Source organism: Tachypleus tridentatus, chromosome 3 (assembly GCF_004210375.1).
Source record: "Tachypleus tridentatus isolate NWPU-2018 chromosome 3, ASM421037v1, whole genome shotgun sequence".
NCBI classification, from domain to species: domain Eukaryota; kingdom Metazoa; phylum Arthropoda; class Merostomata; order Xiphosura; family Limulidae; genus Tachypleus; species Tachypleus tridentatus.
The window spans coordinates 107,650,484-107,669,129 of record NC_134827.1 but is presented as its reverse complement, the minus strand read 5'-3'; the positions used below and the strand labels follow the sequence as shown (position 1 = coordinate 107,669,129).

Genomic DNA, 18,646 nt, shown 5'->3' with positions numbered 1-18,646 from the left:
TGATAAAGAAGTCAAGTATAGTTAGCGATAAAGAAAGTCAGTATAGTTAGCGATGAACAGAGTCAGTATAGTTAGAAGAAGATAAAGAGAAGTCAGTATAGTTAGCGATGAACAGAGTCAGTATAGTTAGCGATAGACACAGAGTCAGTATAGTTAGCGATGAACAGAGTCAGTATAGTTAGTGATAAAGAGAGTCAGTATAGTTAGTGATAAAGAGAGTCAGTATAGTTAGTGATGAAGAGAGTCAGTATAGTTAGCGATAAAGAGAGTCAGTATAGTTAGCGATAAAGAGAGTCAGTATAGTTAGCGATGAACAGAGTCAGTATAGTTAGCGATGAACAGAGTCAGTATAGTTAGTGATGAAGAGTCAGTATAGTTAGTGATAAAGAGAGTCAAGTATAGTGATTAGTGAAATAGTATAGCTGAAGTGAAGAAAGTCAGTATAGTTAGTGATGACAGAGTCAGTATAGTTAGTGATAAAAAGTCAGTATAGTCAGTATAGTTAGTTACGAAAAGAAGTCAGTATAGTTAGCGATAAAGAGTCAGTATAGTTAGCGATGAAGAAGTAGTATAGTGCTTGATAAAAGAAGTCAGTATAGTTGCTTGATGAACAGAAGTCAGTATAGTTAGTGATGAACAGAGTCAGTATAGTTAGTGATAAAAGAAGTCAGTATAGTTAGTGATGAACAGAGTCAGTATAGTTAGTGATGAAACAGAGTCAGTATAGTTAGTGATAAAAAGAAGTCAGTATAGTTAGCGATAAAGAAGTCAGTATAGTTAGCGATAAAGAGAAGTCAGTATAGTTAGTGATGAACAGAGTCAGTATAGTTAGTGATGAACAGAGTCAGTATAGTTATGATAAAGAAAAGTCAGTATAGTTAGTGATGGACAGAGTCAGTATAGTTAGTGATGAGAAGTAAGTCAAGTATAGTTAGTGATGAAGAGAGTCAGTATAGTTAGTGATAGACAGAAGTCAGTATAGTTAGCGATGAAAAAGAAGTCAGTATAGTTAGTGATAAAGAGAAGTCAAGTATAGAATTAGTGATGAAGAGAGTCCAGTATAATTAGTGATGGACAGAGTCAGTATAGTTAGTGATAAAAAGAGAAGTCAGTATAGTTAGCTTGATAAGACAGTCAGTATAGTTAGCGATAAAGAGAAGTCAGTATAGTTAGTGATGAACAGAGTCAGTATAGTTAGTGATGAACAGAGTCAGTATAGTTAGCTGATAAAAGAAAAGTCAGTATAGTTAGTGATAGACAGAGTCAGTATAGTTAGTGATAGACAAGAGTCAGTATAGTTAGTAATGAACAGAAGTCAGTATAGTTAGTGATGAAAAGAAAGTCAGTATAGTTAGTATAGTTAGTGAGACAGAGTCAGTATAGTTAGTGATAGACAGAATCAGAAAGAAGAGAGTCAGTATAGTTAGTGATGAACAGAGAGTCAGTATAGTTAGTGATGAACAGAAGTCAGTATAGTTATCGATAAAAGAGAGTCAGTATAGTTAGTGATGGACAGAGTCAGTATAGTTAGTGATAGACAGAAGTCAGTATAGTTAGTGATGGACAGAAGTCAGTATAGTTATCGATAAACAGAGTCAGTATAGTTAGTGATGAACAGAGTCAGTATAGTTAGTGATAAAAGAAGTCAGTATAGTTAGTGATGGACAGAGTCAGTATAGTTAGTAATGAAGAGAGTCAGTATAGTTAGTGATGAACAGAGTCAGTATAGTTAGTGATGGACAGAGTCAGTATAGTTAGTGATGAACAGAGTCAGTATAGTTTGTGATAAACAGAGTCAGTATAGTTAGTGATGAACAGAGTCAGTATAGTTAGTGATGAGTGAAGAGAGTCAGTATAGTTAGTGATAAACAGAGTCAGTATAGTTAGTGATAGAAGAGAGTCAGTATAGTTAGTGATGAAAAGAAGTCAGTATAGTTAGTGATAAAGATGAAGAAGTCAGTATAGTTAGTGATAGACAGAAGTCAGTATAGTTAGTGATGGACAGAGTCAGTATAGTTAGTGATAGACAGAAGTCAGTATAGTTAGTGATGGACAGAAGTCAGTATAGTTATCGATAAAGAGAGTCAGTATAGTTAGTGATGAACAGAGTCAGTATAGTTAGTGATGAACAGAGTCAGTATAGTTAGTGATGGACAGAGTCAGTATAGTTAGTGATGGACAGAGTCAGTATAGTTATCGATAAAGAGAGTCAGTATAGTTATCGATAAAGAGAGTCAGTATAGTTATCGATAAAGAGAGTCAGTATAGTTATCGATAAAGAGAGTCAGTATAGTTAGTGATGGACAGAGTCAGTATAGTTAGTGATAAAGAGAGTCAGTATAGTTAGTGATGGACAGAGTCAGTATAGTTAGTGATGGACAGAAGTCAGTATAGTTAGTGATAGACAGAAGTCAGTCAGTATAGTTAGTGATAGACAGAAGTCAGTATAGTTATCGATAAACAGAAGTCAGTATAGTTATCGATAAGAGAAGTCCAGTATAGTTAGTGATAGACAGAGTCAGTATAGTTAGTGATGGACAGAGTCAGTACAGTTAGTGATAAAGAGAGTCAGTACAGTTATCGATAAACAGAGTCAGTATAGTTATCGATGGACAGAGTCAGTATAGTTATCGATGGACAGAGTCAGTACAGTTAGTGATGGACAGAGTCAGTATAGTTATCGATAAAGAGAGTCAGTATAGTTAGTGATGGACAGAGTCAGTATAGTTAGTGATGGACAGAGTCAGTACAGTTAGTGATAAAGAGAGTCAGTATAGTTATCGATAAACAGAGTCAGTATAGTTAGTGATGAAGAGAGTCAGTATAGTTAGTGATAAACAGAGTCAGTATAGTTAGTGATGAACAGAGTCAGTATAGTTATCGATAAAGAGAGTCAGTATAGTTAGTGATGAACAGAGTCAGTATAGTTAGTGATGAACAGAGTCAGTATAGTTAGTGATAGACAGAAGTCAGTATAGTTAGTGATAGACAGAGTCAGTATAGTTAGTGATGACAGAAGTCAGTATAGTTAGTGATAGACAGAGTCAGTATAGTTAGTGATAGACAGAAGTCAGTATAGTTAGTGATGAACAGAGTCAGTATAGTTAGTGATGGACAGAAGTCAGTATAGTTAGTGATGAACAGAGTCAGTATACTTAGTGATAAACAGAGTCAGTATAGTTAGTGATGAAGAGAGTCAGTATAGTTAGTGATGGACAGAGTCAGTATAGTTATCGATAAAGAGAGTCAGTATAGTTAGTGATGAAGAGAGTCAGTATAGTTAGTGATGAACAGAGTCAGTATAGTTAGTGATAGAACAGAAGTCAGTATAGTTAGTGATGGACAGAAGTCAGTATAGTTATCGATAAAAGAGTCAGTATAGTTATCGATAAAGAGAGTCAGTATAGTTAGTGATGGACAGAGTCAGTATAGTTATCGATAAAAGAGAGTCAGTATAGTTAGTGATAGACAGAAGTCAGTATAGTTAGTGATAAACAGAAGTCAGTATAGTTAGTGATGGACAGAGTCAGTATAGTTAGTGATAAAGAGAGTCAGTATAGTTATCGATAAACAGAGTCAGTATAGTTATCGATGGACAGAGTCAGTATAGTTATCGATGGACAGAGTCAGTATAGTTAGTGATGAACAGAGTCAGTATAGTTAGTGATGGACAGAGTCAGTATAGTTAGTGATGGACAGAGTCAGTATAGTTAGTGATGGACAGAGTCAGTATAGTTAGTGATGGACAGAGTCAGTATAGTTAGTGATAAAGAGAGTCAGTATAGTTATCGATAAAGAGAGTCAGTATAGTTAGTGATGGACAGAGTCAGTATAGTTAGTGATGGACAGAGTCAGTATAGTTATCGATAAAGAGAGTCAGTATAGTTAGTGATGGACAGAGTCAGTATAGTTATCGATAAACAGAGTCAGTACAGCTATCGATGAACAGAGTCAGTATAGTTAGTGATAAAGAGAGTCAGTATAGTTAGTGATGAACAGAGTCAGTATAGTTATCGATAAAGAGAGTCAGTATAGTTAGTGATGAACAGAGTCAGTATAGTTAGTGATGGACAGAGTCAGTATAGTTAGTGATGGACAGAGTCAGTACAGTTAGTGATGGACAGAGTCAGTATAGTTATCGATAAAGAGAGTCAGTACAGTTAGTGATGGACAGAGTCAGTATAGTTATCGATAAAGAGAGTCAGTACAGTTAGTGATGGACAGAGTCAGTATAGTTATCGATAAAGAGAGTCAGTATAGTTAGTGATAAAGAGAGTCAGTATAGTTATCGATAAAGAGAGTCAGTATAGTTATCGATAAAGAGAGTCAGTATAGTTAGTGATGGACAGAGTCAGTATAGTTAGTGATAAAGAGAGTCAGTATAGTTATCGATAAAGAGAGTCAGTATAGTTATCGATAAAGAGAGTCAGTATAGTTAGTGATGAACAGAGTCAGTATAGTTAGTGATGAACAGAGTCAGTATAGTTAGTGATGAACAGAGTCAGTATAGTTAGTGATGAACAGAGTCAGTATAGTTAGTGATGGACAGAGTCAGTATAGTTATCGATAAAGAGAGTCAGTATAGTTATCGATAAAGAGAGTCAGTATAGTTAGTGATAAAGAGAGTCAGTACAGTTAGTGATAAACAGAGTCAGTATAGTTAGTGATGAACAGAGTCAGTATAGTTAGTGATGGACAGAGTCAGTATAGTTAGTGATGGACAGAGTCAGTACAGTTAGTGATGGACAGAGTCAGTATAGTTATCGATAAAGAGAGTCAGTACAGTTAGTGATGGACAGAGTCAGTATAGTTATCGATAAAAGAGAGTCAGTATAGTTAGTGATAAAGAGAGTCAGTACAGTTATCGATAAAGAGAGTCAGTATAGTTAGTGATAAAGAGAGTCAGTATAGTTAGTGATGAACAGAGTCAGTATAGTTATCGATAAAGAGAGTCAGTATAGTTAGTGATGAACAGAGTCAGTATAGTTATCGATAAAGAGAGTCAGTATAGTTAGTGATGAACAGAGTCAGTATAGTTAGTGATGGACAGAGTCAGTATAGTTAGTGATGGACAGAGTCAGTATAGTTAGTGATGGACAGAGTCAGTATAGTTATCGATAAAGAGAGTCAGTATAGTTAGTGATGAACAGAGTCAGTACAGTTATCGATAAAGAGAGTCAGTATAGTTAGTGATGAACAGAGTCAGTATAGTTAGTGATGGACAGAGTCAGTATAGTTATCGATAAAGAGAGTCAGTATAGTTAGTGATGGACAGAGTCAGTATAGTTAGTGATGGACAGAGTCAGTATAGTTAGTGATGGACAGAGTCAGTATAGTTAGTGATGGACAGAGTCAGTATAGTTATCGATAAAGAGAGTCAGTATAGTTAGTGATGAACAGAGTCAGTATAGTTAGTGATGAACAGAGTCAGTATAGTTAGTGATGGACAGAGTCAGTATAGTTAGTGATAAAGAGAGTCAGTATAGTTAGTGATGGACAGAGTCAGAGTATAGTATAGTTATCGATAAAGAGAGTCAGTATAGTTAGTGATGGACAGAGTCAGTATAGTTATCGATAAAGAGAGTCAGTATAGTTAGTGATGGACAGAGTCAGTATAGTTAGTGATAAACAGAGTCAGTATAGTTAGTGATAAAGAGAGTCAGTATAGTTAGTGATGGACAGAGTCAGTATAGTTAGTGATGAACAGAGTCAGTATAGTTATCGATAAAGAGAGTCAATATAGTTAGTGATGAAAGAAGTCAGTATAGTTAGTGATGAACAGAGTCAGTATAGTTAGTGATGGACAGAGTCAGTATAGTTAGTGATGAACAGAGTCAGTATAGTTATCGATAAAGAGAGTCAGTATAGTTAGTGATGAACAGAGTCAGTATAGTTATCGATAAAGAGAGTCAGTATAGTTAGTGATGAAGAGAGTCAGTATAGTTAGTGATGAACAGAGTCAGTATAGTTAGTGATGGACAGAGTCAGTATAGTTAGTGATGAACAGAGTCAGTATAGTTATCGATAAAGAGAGTCAGTATAGTTAGTGATGAACAGAGTCAGTATAGTTAGTGATTAACAGAGTCAGTATAGTTATCGATAAAGAGAGTCAGTATAGTTAGTGATGAACAGAGTCAGTATAGTTAGTGATGGACAGAGTCAGTATAGTTATCGATAAAGAGAGTCAGTAATTAAGTGAATTGCTTATTTTTGAAATCGATTCAGTGATTGAAAAGTTGGTGAACGTAAGTCAAGTAACCATCAGCTCGTGAATTGTGTTGAACGTAAAAACGTTGCTCGTGAACTTAGGCCTACATGAGCATACGAGTTATAGCAGTCTGTAAATCAAGAAGTAAACTGATCTGTTAACTGTCACGTAATTGAAAAGAAACATCCAATTATAGAACATGTTACAACAATGTACCTGGTAGCGTGTCTTTTAAATACCAAACCATTATTTATACTTTGCTACAACTGATTAATTCAGTCTGGTCTAACATCAAGGTTTATTTTTTATTACTCAGAATAATGTCATTTAAGATTCATCGTTTCATATTGTTTATCTCGTGAGACCCAATTTAAGACTTTGCCCAACGCGTTATTAAGAATAATTCTTACAATACTTAAATAAGAGAGCGGGTTCGAATTGTTAAACAACAATAAAACAAAAGAACAATACGTGTAATACTGGCTGGTCTTCTCACAACCAGCCACATAATATAAAAATATTTAACCAGCAGCATTCCATTTAACAAACATTACAACACAAAAGTACCAAATTAGTTGCAAGAGAAATGAAACGACATACCCTTGTCTCTGTGCGATTTTGATGTGCCACCAAGGAATCCGTCTGCATTGGAAGGTTGGACAAAGAACAAAGATAAGAAACAGGAAAACAAGCGAGTTTCTGTGTAGCACATACTCCATTGTTGTCCACGTGGTTCAAAATAAAGCTTTGTTTTCTCTTTAAACGAAACTTACGATACAATAATATTACTGTCTCCTCGTGCAACGCTGAAAGATGACATAAGATGTCGTATCACCTGTAATACTTACTGTTATGAAACAATACTCTGGCTGGAAACAGTACCTACGCGGACTCCGCGAGCGATTCAGCTGATGTGCTCCACTTCCAGCCAGCGCTCTTTTCGAACTACAAACGAGTCTTCCCACAGCTTTGTTTCGTATGACGTTTTTTGTGCGGTTATTTCTTAACGTACCTATATTCTCTCGCGCGCCCTGCTGTTAGATTCGAGAGAGGACCTATGAAGTGATAATGTACATTACTTCCCAAACAATAAAACTCCGTTTAAAATATAATCTTATTTTAATCATTGGTTTTTTTTTAACAAGACCGAGAGAAGTCACATTGGAGACTCGAACCCAGTATTTTAGTGCTGTAAGTGTAGTATTATCGTTGGCTTATCGGGGAACGAAATCCCCCTCCAAAAAGACAACAACAACAACAAGACATATAATTGATAAATAGAATGCAAATTACGAATTTATTAATTCAAAGTAACACAAATTACCAGGAAGTACCTGAACTGATTTAACATTCAGAAACAATGATAGATTTAGGTTTAAGCAGTTTAATAACTAATATAAGTTAGACACACCTGTTTGTAACGTACCGAACCAAAAAGACAACAAAAAACAAAAATGTCTCATGCGACACGTGAAGTCTATGATCTCCTGCAACGTTTGTGGGAGGTTACACAAAGATTAGTTGGAAAAGTGAAAAGAAACTGTTCTTTTAAAGTTTCGGTAATGAGTTCATCCTACCATTCTAATAACAATGGTCGCACTGTCTCATAAATCAATTAACAACTGGTGGTATTATTTATTAACAATTACTAACTGGTGGTATTACTTATTAACAATTATTAACTGGTGGTATTACTTATTAACAATTATTAACTGGTGGTATTAAATATTAACAATTATTAACTGGTGGTATTATTTATTAACAATTATTAACTGGTGGTATTAAATATTAACAATTATTAACTGGTGGTATTATTTATTAACAATTATTAACTGGTGGTATTATATATTAACAATTATTAACTGGTGGTATTATATATTAACAATTATTAACTGGTGGTATTATTTATTAACAATTATTAACTGGTGGTATTATTTATTAACAATTATTAACTGGTGGTATTAAATATTAACAATTATTAACTGGTGGTATTATTTATTAACAATTATTAACTGGTGGTATTATATATTAACAATTATTAACTGGTGGTATTATATATTAACAATTATTAACTGGTGGTATTATTTATTAACAATTATTAACTGGTGGTATTACTTATTAACAATTATTAACTGGTGGTATTAAATATTAACAATTATTAACTGGTGGTATTATTTATTAACAATTATTAACTGGTGGTATTATTTATTAACAATTATTAACTGGTGGTATTATTTATTAACAATTATTAACTGGTGGTATTAAATATTAACAATTATTAACTGGTGGTATTAAATATTAACAATTATTAACTGGTGGTATTATTTATTAACAATTATTAACTGGTGGTATTAAATATTAACAATTATTAACTGGTGGTATTATTTATTAACAATTATTAACTGGTGGTATTATATATTAACAATTATTAACTGGTGGTATTATATATTAACAATTATTAACTGGTGGTATTATTTATTAACAATTATTAACTGGTGGTATTACTTATTAACAATTATTAACTGGTGGTATTAAATATTAACAATTATTAACTGGTGGTATTAAATATTAACAATTATTAACTGGTGGTATTATTTATTAACAATTATTAACTGGTGGTATTACTTATTAACAATTATTAACTGGTGGTATTAAATATTAACAATTATTAACTGGTGGTATTAAATATTAACAATTATTAACTGGTGGTATTATTTATTAACAATTATTAACTGGTGGTATTAAATATTAACAATTATTAACTGGTGGTATTATTTATTAACAATTATTAACTGGTGGTATTAAATATTAACAATTATTAACTGGTGGTATTAAATATTAACAATTATTAACTGGTGGTATTATTTATTAACAATTATTAACTGGTGGTATTATTTATTAACAATTATTAACTGGTGGTATTATATATTAACAATTATTAACTGGTGGTATTAAATATTAACAATTATTAACTGGTGGTATTATATATTAACAATTATTAACTGGTGGTATTATTTATTAACAATTATTAACTGGTGGTATTATTTATTAACAATTATTAACTGGTGGTATTAAATATTAACAATTATTAACTGGTGGTATTAAATATTAACAATTATTAACTGGTGGTATTATTTATTAACAATTATTAACTGGTGGTATTATTTATTAACAATTATTAACTGGTGGTATTATTAACAATCGTTAACTGGTGGTGAAACACAAATTTTGTTCCTGGATAATACGTGTTATTTCCTAACTGCTTATGTTGTAAAGGTACAGAAAATGACCATTATTCACTTCAAATTTTGCTTTTGTGACCTGGATAATAACATTAAGAAATTAACCTATTTTATATGTAAAAACAGGCAAATTTGCACATTTTCATTTACATAAGGTCTGAATAAAACAACATATGAATCAAGATTTACATGTATTTATACAAAAATGTTTAGAAGTGGGTAGTTTTTCGAGATTTGCGACAGTAATGGAAATCACTTTCATGTATCAGCACCCAAATATAGTCTCCCACCACGTTTTCGTTACACGCTCCTTGGTAGCGGCGTTCAAAGTCCAGTATATCTTAGTGGAAGCGCTTGAATTGCTCCTGTGGGTATGCTCCCATGTTCTCCTTGAATTTATCAAGATGAGCATCAAGGATATGGACTTTCAGGGACATCCTGCAGCCCATTTTGTCGTAGTTCTTCACCAGAGCCTCAACCAGTTCCACATAATTTTCGGCCTTGTGATTGCCGAAGAAGCCCCGAACCACTGCGATAAAGCTGCCTCAAGCGTTTTTTGTCCTTCCTACTGAGTTTCTTGGGGAATTCTGTGCACTCCAGGATCTTCTTTATTTGTGGTCCAACGAAGACACCAGTTTTGATCTTTGCCTCAGACAGCTTAGGAAAGAAGTCTCGAAGGTACTTGAAGGCTGCAGACTCCATATCAAGAGGTTCAGATACATGATAGCAGATGCATTCTTGCCAGCCCGACGTTTGTAAAGGTCCACCATGCAGAAGTAGCAATTGCTTGAGTGGTCAGTGGGTTCACACCAAATTCTTAGAATAGCGAGCTTCGTGGCTCTCTTTTCCCCTCTGTACCATCCTGCAAAAAGAGTAAAATAAAATTGTTAGTATAAAGAATAAACTTATTTCATCCACAACTAATGTGTAAGAGGTTCATACAAAATATTTTATATGTGATATTTTTCTATACTATTAGAAATTTAAAAAATATAAATTAAAATATATTTAAATTTTAAAAGGTCTAAAATTTGTATAATATAAAATATTACTATTCAAGCCAGCAGAAATCGTTCGTCTTACCTTCTAGAGTTTTTTTGCACGTGCCCAGGGTTTGTCTTGATACCCGACAGGCATGTCGAAATATGACTTGTAGGCTTCACACATTTTAACAGATGCTGTCACAGAGTACTTTTTCACTTTTGTCTTGATAAATTGGCTACATACATAGCAGAATGCTTGTAGCTTCTTGGTGCTATCTCTGATAAAATCAGATAGGTCTATGTGTTTACTTAGGCAGCTCGAACTAAACTGATGTGGTGAGTGGTGAGCCCCTGTACATATATTACTATGGAGAGTTCTAGAAAATTCTAAAAGGTTCTTGAAAATTATCTTAAGTTCGAGAATGTTCTCTATCAGCTACTCAACACTGAATCTACTTTGAATGTTCTGGAAAATGGGTAAATTTGAAAATTTCATTATTCAGGTCACAAAAGCAAAGTTTGAAGAGAAAAATAGGTCTTTTTTATTTACTTTAGACATAAGCAATTGGGAAATAACACTTTCTGTCCAGGAACAATAAGAATGAACGAGTTATGAATTTTAGATTAATTACAGTCACTTCACATAAAGTGCTGACCAGGATCTCGTGAAGATAAATTAAAAATTACATTCAAATTTCAAATACAGTAATTATTCGTACTCTCGGAGCAATGTAGTTGATGTAAGATATCCCAAAATAACGTTTAAGTACTTGAATTATAGGAGTAACAAGTTAGAAACATGTTACTTTATTAGAACATAACTAGCAGGCAAAATATTCAAGTCAACATGTCTGTGAAGCTGCTTGCAGACCATCAAATAAGTGTACAAATATCCATTGAAGACAAATTAGTGCACGTCACTAGCCCTCTCTCGACAGACAAACGAGTTATCATAATATTTCGTGACACTTGCATCATTTTTAGATCTCCCTAACCCATACGTTATCACCGCTCTGATAGAATGAACACGTGAAATATGAAAGAAATATTCGCTGATTTCCAACGTTTCAAACGATGATTAGGTTTAAAACAACCGAGTTCAGTTTGAGTTTAATCAACGCTTGTTTCGTGTTTTTTATCTTAGATGTTACACCCCTACCCCAGTGGCAGAGCGTCTGGGGACTTACAACGCTAGAGTCCGGGTTTCGATACCCGTGATACTAATTTGTACTTGTTTAAGAACAAACGTGTACTGTAGTAACTGAAATAACCAGTGGCTCAGCGGGAAGTCTGAAACTTAAAACGCTAAAACCCGGCTTTCGATACCCGTTGTGGGCAGTGTGCAGACAGCTTCCTGTCCAACTGCTTGCAGACAACCAAAGCAAAACTCACACACACACACACACACACACAAACAATCCAATCAAATTGATCTTCGTGTTTACTGAACAGAATATCGTGTCACGTTTGATTTCGAACTATTTTGCTCAGACCTCTATAGAATGGTAACTACAGTTTTGAGAAACGGTTTCATCTACTATAAAAACTACCTAATTGTGAGAACCAAAAGTTGGAGAATTTCAAACACGTCGACCGTCGGTCTGCAGGGAGCAAAAACAAAAACAATAACTACACAGACAAACGTAAGAAAATTACTTCATCCCACTTCTATCTGTAAAATAACCAACCACCACAGGGGGGTCTACACAACTCGAGTAGCTCACAAGTCTTTAATGAAAAAAAAGAAATTACCAGTCTTCGATGAAACCGGAAGTGTGATAACTCACTTCATTCAACACGAGCGACTCTTTAATACGGTTCATTATTCTCAAGTTCCGTTATTATCTTTCCATTACTTGAGCTGTTATTATATGAAATTCATTTATTACCACGTTTCCCGATGCATGCACTCACTCCTGTAGGGTGTGGTTCTTGTTAAGCACCACCCGACTTTATGGGCTATCTGTACTGCACGGATATAGAATAAAACTACTTTTATTTTTTTTAGCGTCTTAAGCCTGCAGACTTGCTGCTGAGCCATTGGGGTGGGGGTTGTTGGAAACTGAAACAAACGTCAACTTTTAAAGATGGTTCTGAAATATGCTGGTACCATTCGCCAGTGAAAGATTTCACGTGCTTGACGTTTAGATAATGTGATATGACTCATTGTTACCCTTATTAGCCTATACTATTAGCTAAGCCTAACTATAATTATTTAATTTTTTTATATTTAAGTGAAATTATAATTACTTAATAATTTTTATATATTTTCTTTGTTTATTTGTAATTAAGCACAAAGATACACAAAAGGCTGCCTGTGCTCTGTCCGTCACAGGTATCGAAACCCGGTTTCTAGCGTTGCAAAGTCTACAGGCATACTGTTGTACCAATTGGATTTTTTTTAATATTTAAATCTAATTATAATTGGTTAATAACCTATATCTAAGTTTAATTATAATTAGTTAATATTTTTATATCTAAGTAAAATCATAGTTAATTACTAATTGTTTACTACAAGATGTAATTTTATGTTACCAGGTGTTCGTTCTAAAATTTGTCCCGTCTCAGTTCAAGACTACACAATGCTGTTCACCTCGGGGAAATCGAATCCCGGATTTTAGAGTTGGCATTCCATAAGCATATCCCTGATTCATTGGTATAGACTATTAGATAGGAACTATTAAATAATTCTGATCCTCAGTTTCGGCTACTACTCTACAGCCTTCTTTAGAGAAGTCCTGAAAAGGACCATATAGAGAGTCATCTTGTCAGATTTTACGTTTATCAACTTTAAAAAATATAGGTAATTCATTGTTCCTGGCCACCACCTCTTTTGTGTTACGCTTACTCTAACTTTACATAGTCTCGAGTTTCGGCATAAATGTATAAAAATACACACTATATCCACAAGGTGGCACATCGGTATGTCTGCAGACCCACCCTGGTAAAAACAGGGCTTCAATACCAATGGTGGGCAGAGCTCAGGTAGCCCATTGTGTAGCTTTGCGTTTAATTACAAACAAAGTAGTTTTTACCTTCTCTTACTCACCTTATTCGTTTCACATGCTCCCGTTTCCTGTCCATCTTTGTGTTTTTGTCTGTTTCCAGCCTTCCTTATTTCAGCTTCCTCTTCTAATTTCCCTTATATTTGTGTTTTTATCACTTTCTTTACTGACCATCGGCCTTTGTTCACTTTTCATTCTCGTCTTCTCTTTATCTTAAAGAGTATTCTAGATTTCCTTTCTGTTAGTGGGCCCCGGCATGGTCAGGTGGTTAAGAAACTCGACTCGTAATCTGAGAATCGCGGTTCCGAATCCCCGTCACACCAAACACGCTCACCCTTTCAGCCGTGTGGGCGTTATAATTTGACTGTCAATCCCACTATTCGTTGGTAAAATAGTAGCCCAAGAGTTGGCGGTGGATGACGATGACTAGTTGCCTTCCCTCTAGTCTTACACTGCTAAATTAGAGATGGCTAGCGCAGATTGCCCTCGTGTTGTTTCGCGCGAAATTCGGAACAAACCAAAACCAAACCTTTCTCTTGTATTCTTTCTTACCGATTCTATTCTGTGTTCGCAGGTTTCCAAGTCGTCGTTTTGTGTAATGTATTCAGAACTGTACTGTTATAAAGATGTTTTCTTTTGTTTGTTTTTGAATTTCGCGCAAAGCTACACGAGGGCTATTTGCATTCGCCGTTCCTAATTTAGCAGTGTAAGACTAGAGGGAAAGCAGCTAGTCATCACCACCCACTGTTAACTCTTGGGCTACTCTTTTTCAATGAATAGTGGAATTAACCGTCACATTATAAAAGTCACAGGGCTGGAAGAGCAAGCGTGTTTTGTGTGACAGGGTTTCGAATCCGCGACCCTTAGATTATGAGTCGAGCGCCCTAATCAGCTGGCCATGCCGAGCCTTTAACTTTACTTTTCGTAAATTTTGAATAGAAAATAAAAGAGATTCGAGAGCTACAATTTTCAGCGTTTATGAATTGTTACATCTATTCTATTATATCTAGCTTGAGTGTTGTCTAGAGGCTTTGAGATCCATGGTTCGAGACGTGGTAATATCAAATACGCTTCGTACAGTAACTGTTAGAGTTACAAAGGCACAAATAACAGTAAATTCCGCAATTCGGTTAATGGTATCCGTTTCAAACACCCGTGACTGGTTTCTTTCTTCCCGCTTCCCTCTGGCGGGTAGTTCAAAAATCAGAAAAAAAATTGCCTAAATCACTGGAATCTAAGACTTGGCCTTTTAGAACATTGTACGTATAACATGTCGTTCAGATATACGAATAGAAAAGGTAGAATCCCACGAAATATTTAGGGGGGGATTATAAGTGATAAAAATCACGTGGTTAAAACAATTCTTTCAAAAGAAATCAAAATTAAAAAAGTTTATATTAACATACCACGTGTTAATCAAAATTAGATGTTAAAATTTTAAATAAAAAATAGGCTATTTTGTGAAGGGAAACTTTTGTTTGTTTGCCCAAAGACACATTAGGCTATCTGTGTTGTGCCCACGGGTGTGTCACTTTTCAAACTGTGAACTGTTACACACACTAAGAGGGTGGGATGTCCTAAAGAGCTTTGTTTTCGGTTAGGGATCCACTCTTGGGTTAGTTACAGACGTAACTGGGGGTAAAGGAGAATGTAGATTGGTGGTGGTGAGGGGTTAACTAGAAAAATCCATTAAACTAAAATAACTTCATAACAAACTTATGTAAGTGTGAACACTAACGAACGGCCCCTGCCAACAAAAGACCTTTCACCCGTCTATCTTAGCTCGTGACTAACACGTGCCAGTTACAACTTCCTGTGAAAAAAAAACGCTCTTCATGTAGGAACTCAAAATCGTAAAAAAAAACACAAATAATAATAACAATACAAGTCTGAACATTCTAATCATGTTCACTTGTATTTATAAATAAATGATTTAGGGGTAAAAACAGGAATCCATCCACTACCCAGACGGTGACGATAAAACCGCCAAACAGCACGTGCTTGTAGTAAGAGAACTGTATAATTAATATTCTACTTACATAATACTTATAAAGAAGTTCTGTACAGAACATGTGAATAGTTTAAGCAGGTAGACTGTTTGTCGATCAGGTAGACTATTGAATGATATGGGTAGATAAATAGATAAATAAAAAAACAAATCCAGAAAACACAAATAAAAGATGTGGGTATATACACTTTTAAATATGGAGAGAGGGTTTATGCACACAAATATATACATATTTATATAGCGAAATGATCCATTTTGTATGTTACCATCCATCAACTAGGGTTGGCTGTATGGTAACTGGAAACTGCTCCTTATGTCTGTTAAAACATTGCATTAAAAACACTAGTGAAGAAAAACTTTTATAAAATGGAAGTAAACACAGGGATAGCTAACACCAGTCCTTCAAAAACAACGTAAACAAGACATTAGGGATACCATTTGGTAACATTGCATGTAATGTGCGCTTCCTCAGTTCGTTTAATTAGAGGTTTAAAAGACGTTTCATGATATACAAGTGCTGTTTACTTTTTACGGAAGAGACATAGATCATTTCTATGTCTCTTCCGTAAAAAATAAAGAACATATATCATAAAACGTCTTTTACTATAAGTTTAACTTATTCATTCATTCATTCACCTCTCGATTCCATCTGGGAACATAGGGGCGCAATCGCTTGTGGATTCTTCAACAAGTATTTAAGTGAGTAGGTTGTTAGCCCACTGCACCGAGCCGTCCCTAATTTAACAGTGTAAGACTAGAGGGAAGGCAGCTAGTCATCACCCCCCACCGCCAACTCTTGGGCTACTCTTTTACCACCGAATAGTGGGATTGACCGTAACATTATAACGCCCCCACGGCTGGGAGGGCGAGCATGTTTGGCGCGACGCGGGCTCGAACCCGCGACCCTCGGATTACGAGTCGCACGCCTTACGCGCTTGGCCATGCCGGGTTTTTAACTTATACATGCGAATATATATTTCTACTTCTGTGTTATTAATTAAATGATTTTTGTATCTTGTGGTGTCTGTAAAAGATTGGTTTTACATCACCAACCAATGGAAGAGCTATTTAAGTTTGCTCTTTTATCGTCTTCATATGCAAAAATCACAGTTTAAAAAAAAATGTTCGAGTTTCCCACTAGGAGCGCTACTTGCGTATATTCGATCAGCTGGAAGATGAGATCAGTAAAAACTACCATCACGAGAGGAAGGGGCCTCTGAAGAATGGGGTAAACCAAACTAAAGACCCTGCAGAGACGGCTCTTATGAAATGATAACACAGGATTGTGCCAGTTACTTAGGGTTAAGTTTTACTGTGAACAGTTACTTAGGGTTAAGTTTATACTGTGACCATTTACTTAGGGTTAAGTTTATACTGTGACCATTTACTTAGGGTTAAGTTTATACTGTGACCATTTACTTAGGGTTAAGTTTATACTGTGACATATTAAGGGAAAAACAAACAAAGTGACCTGAAAGCACCGAGATTGGTGTACAGAGAGGGAGAAAACCAGATACAAAATTTAGATGAAAATAACAGAGAATTTGTTTGTTTTAGATTCATAGCGAAAAGCCACACAAAGGGCTATATATTCATATCTAACCCTAATTTTGAACCGATAGATTACAGAGAAGTTAAACACAACTACCAATAACACTTAAACTGTCGTTGTCTGGATTACTAATGTGATCTGATGGTCACACTTGTGGATGATCCACGGGGGTAAGGAGTTTTTACGCCACAGAGATGCAAATCTTTGTATTTAGAGTTTGGGCACGTTATCCACCAGGCTTCGCCCGTTCCTACACAGAATAAAATGGAATATTAATATAGAATACCAGTGGAAGTAGAAAATAAATAAAAGAAACTAGAAAATATACATATAAACATAAGAGTTGTTAGCTCTAGCACAATTTGATAGCCAAAGTTAGTAGAATACAGTTTCTTATATATTTAGTTTGAATATTCTCTAAGGGTATCTATATGACAACTTGTTCGTGATAAAGAGATTGTTGGAGGTTACAAAACTGTGCTTGTTTTGGTAGTTATTGTTATAACATTTGTTATTCTTTCACACCGTACGTGTCTGTTCTTTGTTTCTGGAATACATATAAAATCTGGAAGTACAAAACGGAAAGTATTTCCTTTGGCAAAATATTGTTAAATACCTATTAAATCGATTCATTAATCAAAGGCCAAAGTTAAGCCTTGTTGTACGAATTTTTTGAAGAGAGCCATGTAGTGTCAGAGGGTGTATTACCTAATTGTTATGCATACATCCATTTCCATACCAAATGCCTCCTCAGTGGCACAGCGGCATGTCTGCAAACGTACAACTCTAGAAACCGAGTTTCGATACCTGTGATGGACAGAATACAGATAGCCCATTGAGTAGCGTTGTGTTTAATTACCGTCTAAAGTAATGACTGAGCATCCTTCTCTAGGCAATTCCATGACAATGTTCTCGCCTCAAAAAAAATTAGATTACACATGTTTTTATTAATGTTGCTATGGTTGCTAGGCAATAGATGTATTTTAAAATTCTCCTGCTCTTCTCACAAATTCTCCAGTTTAAATAATGGAGACCAGATGTTATAATATGAATTTAGTTAGCTGTATCACTTTACTTAAACAGAAGCGTCATACATGACACATTTAAACTATTAAGTGGAGATGTTTTCATAGTTTTAATTTAACTATAATAATAAATCATGTGATTAAAAAACGTTCATGGCTTTTAAACTTAATATCGACGGAGAAAACAAAATAGATTATAAGTAATTAAAAAAATTAAACCTTAAAGAAGAGGAATTAGGCCTAGTTATATCTACGTAAATTAACACAGGAACACGAAACATGAATTAGCGAGTTCAAAGTAGGCTTAGTGTGAGTTAAGCCTAACCTGTATTCATTTCTGAGTAATAATGATTTCGAAATTCGTCACGTTCAATAGTAAAGATATACCACTTCCATAAGAGTATGCGTGTTTCGTGTAACAGGATTATTTCACTCACTTGACTAAAGATTCATGGTTCTTAATACTTGGTAATCTTCCAAGTAACAAAACGTAAGAGTTAAAAACTTTGACTATGTATTAAGATGCCAGTAATGCTGAAAATAGAAGCATCACAGTAATAAGAAAATTAGGTTAACATTCCACAAAACCACATGTTCTATCCTTGCTGGATTGGTAAATATGT

At 34.8% G+C, this 18,646-nt stretch overlaps 1 protein-coding gene across 3 annotated transcripts in view; it reads right to left on the bottom strand.

Annotated features, from left to right (window-relative positions):
* The window catches only part of LOC143247699 (transforming growth factor-beta-induced protein ig-h3-like), a 38,011-nt gene extending 30,760 nt beyond the window's left edge, over window positions 1–7,251 (bottom strand). For 2 of the 3 annotated variants that reach the window (XR_013026668.1, XM_076496106.1), the window contains exon 1: window positions 6,809–7,183. Coding sequence is in view for 2 of the 3 variants with exons in the window: in XM_076496106.1 (XP_076352221.1) it covers window positions 6,809–6,927 (119 nt within the window). In the remaining variant the exon portion in view is untranslated. Of the gene's footprint in view, window positions 1–6,808 lie in introns of all 3 variants that reach the window. The other variant, XM_076496104.1, reaches the window with a different exon arrangement.
* Window positions 7,252–18,646: the final 11,395 nt, after the last annotated feature.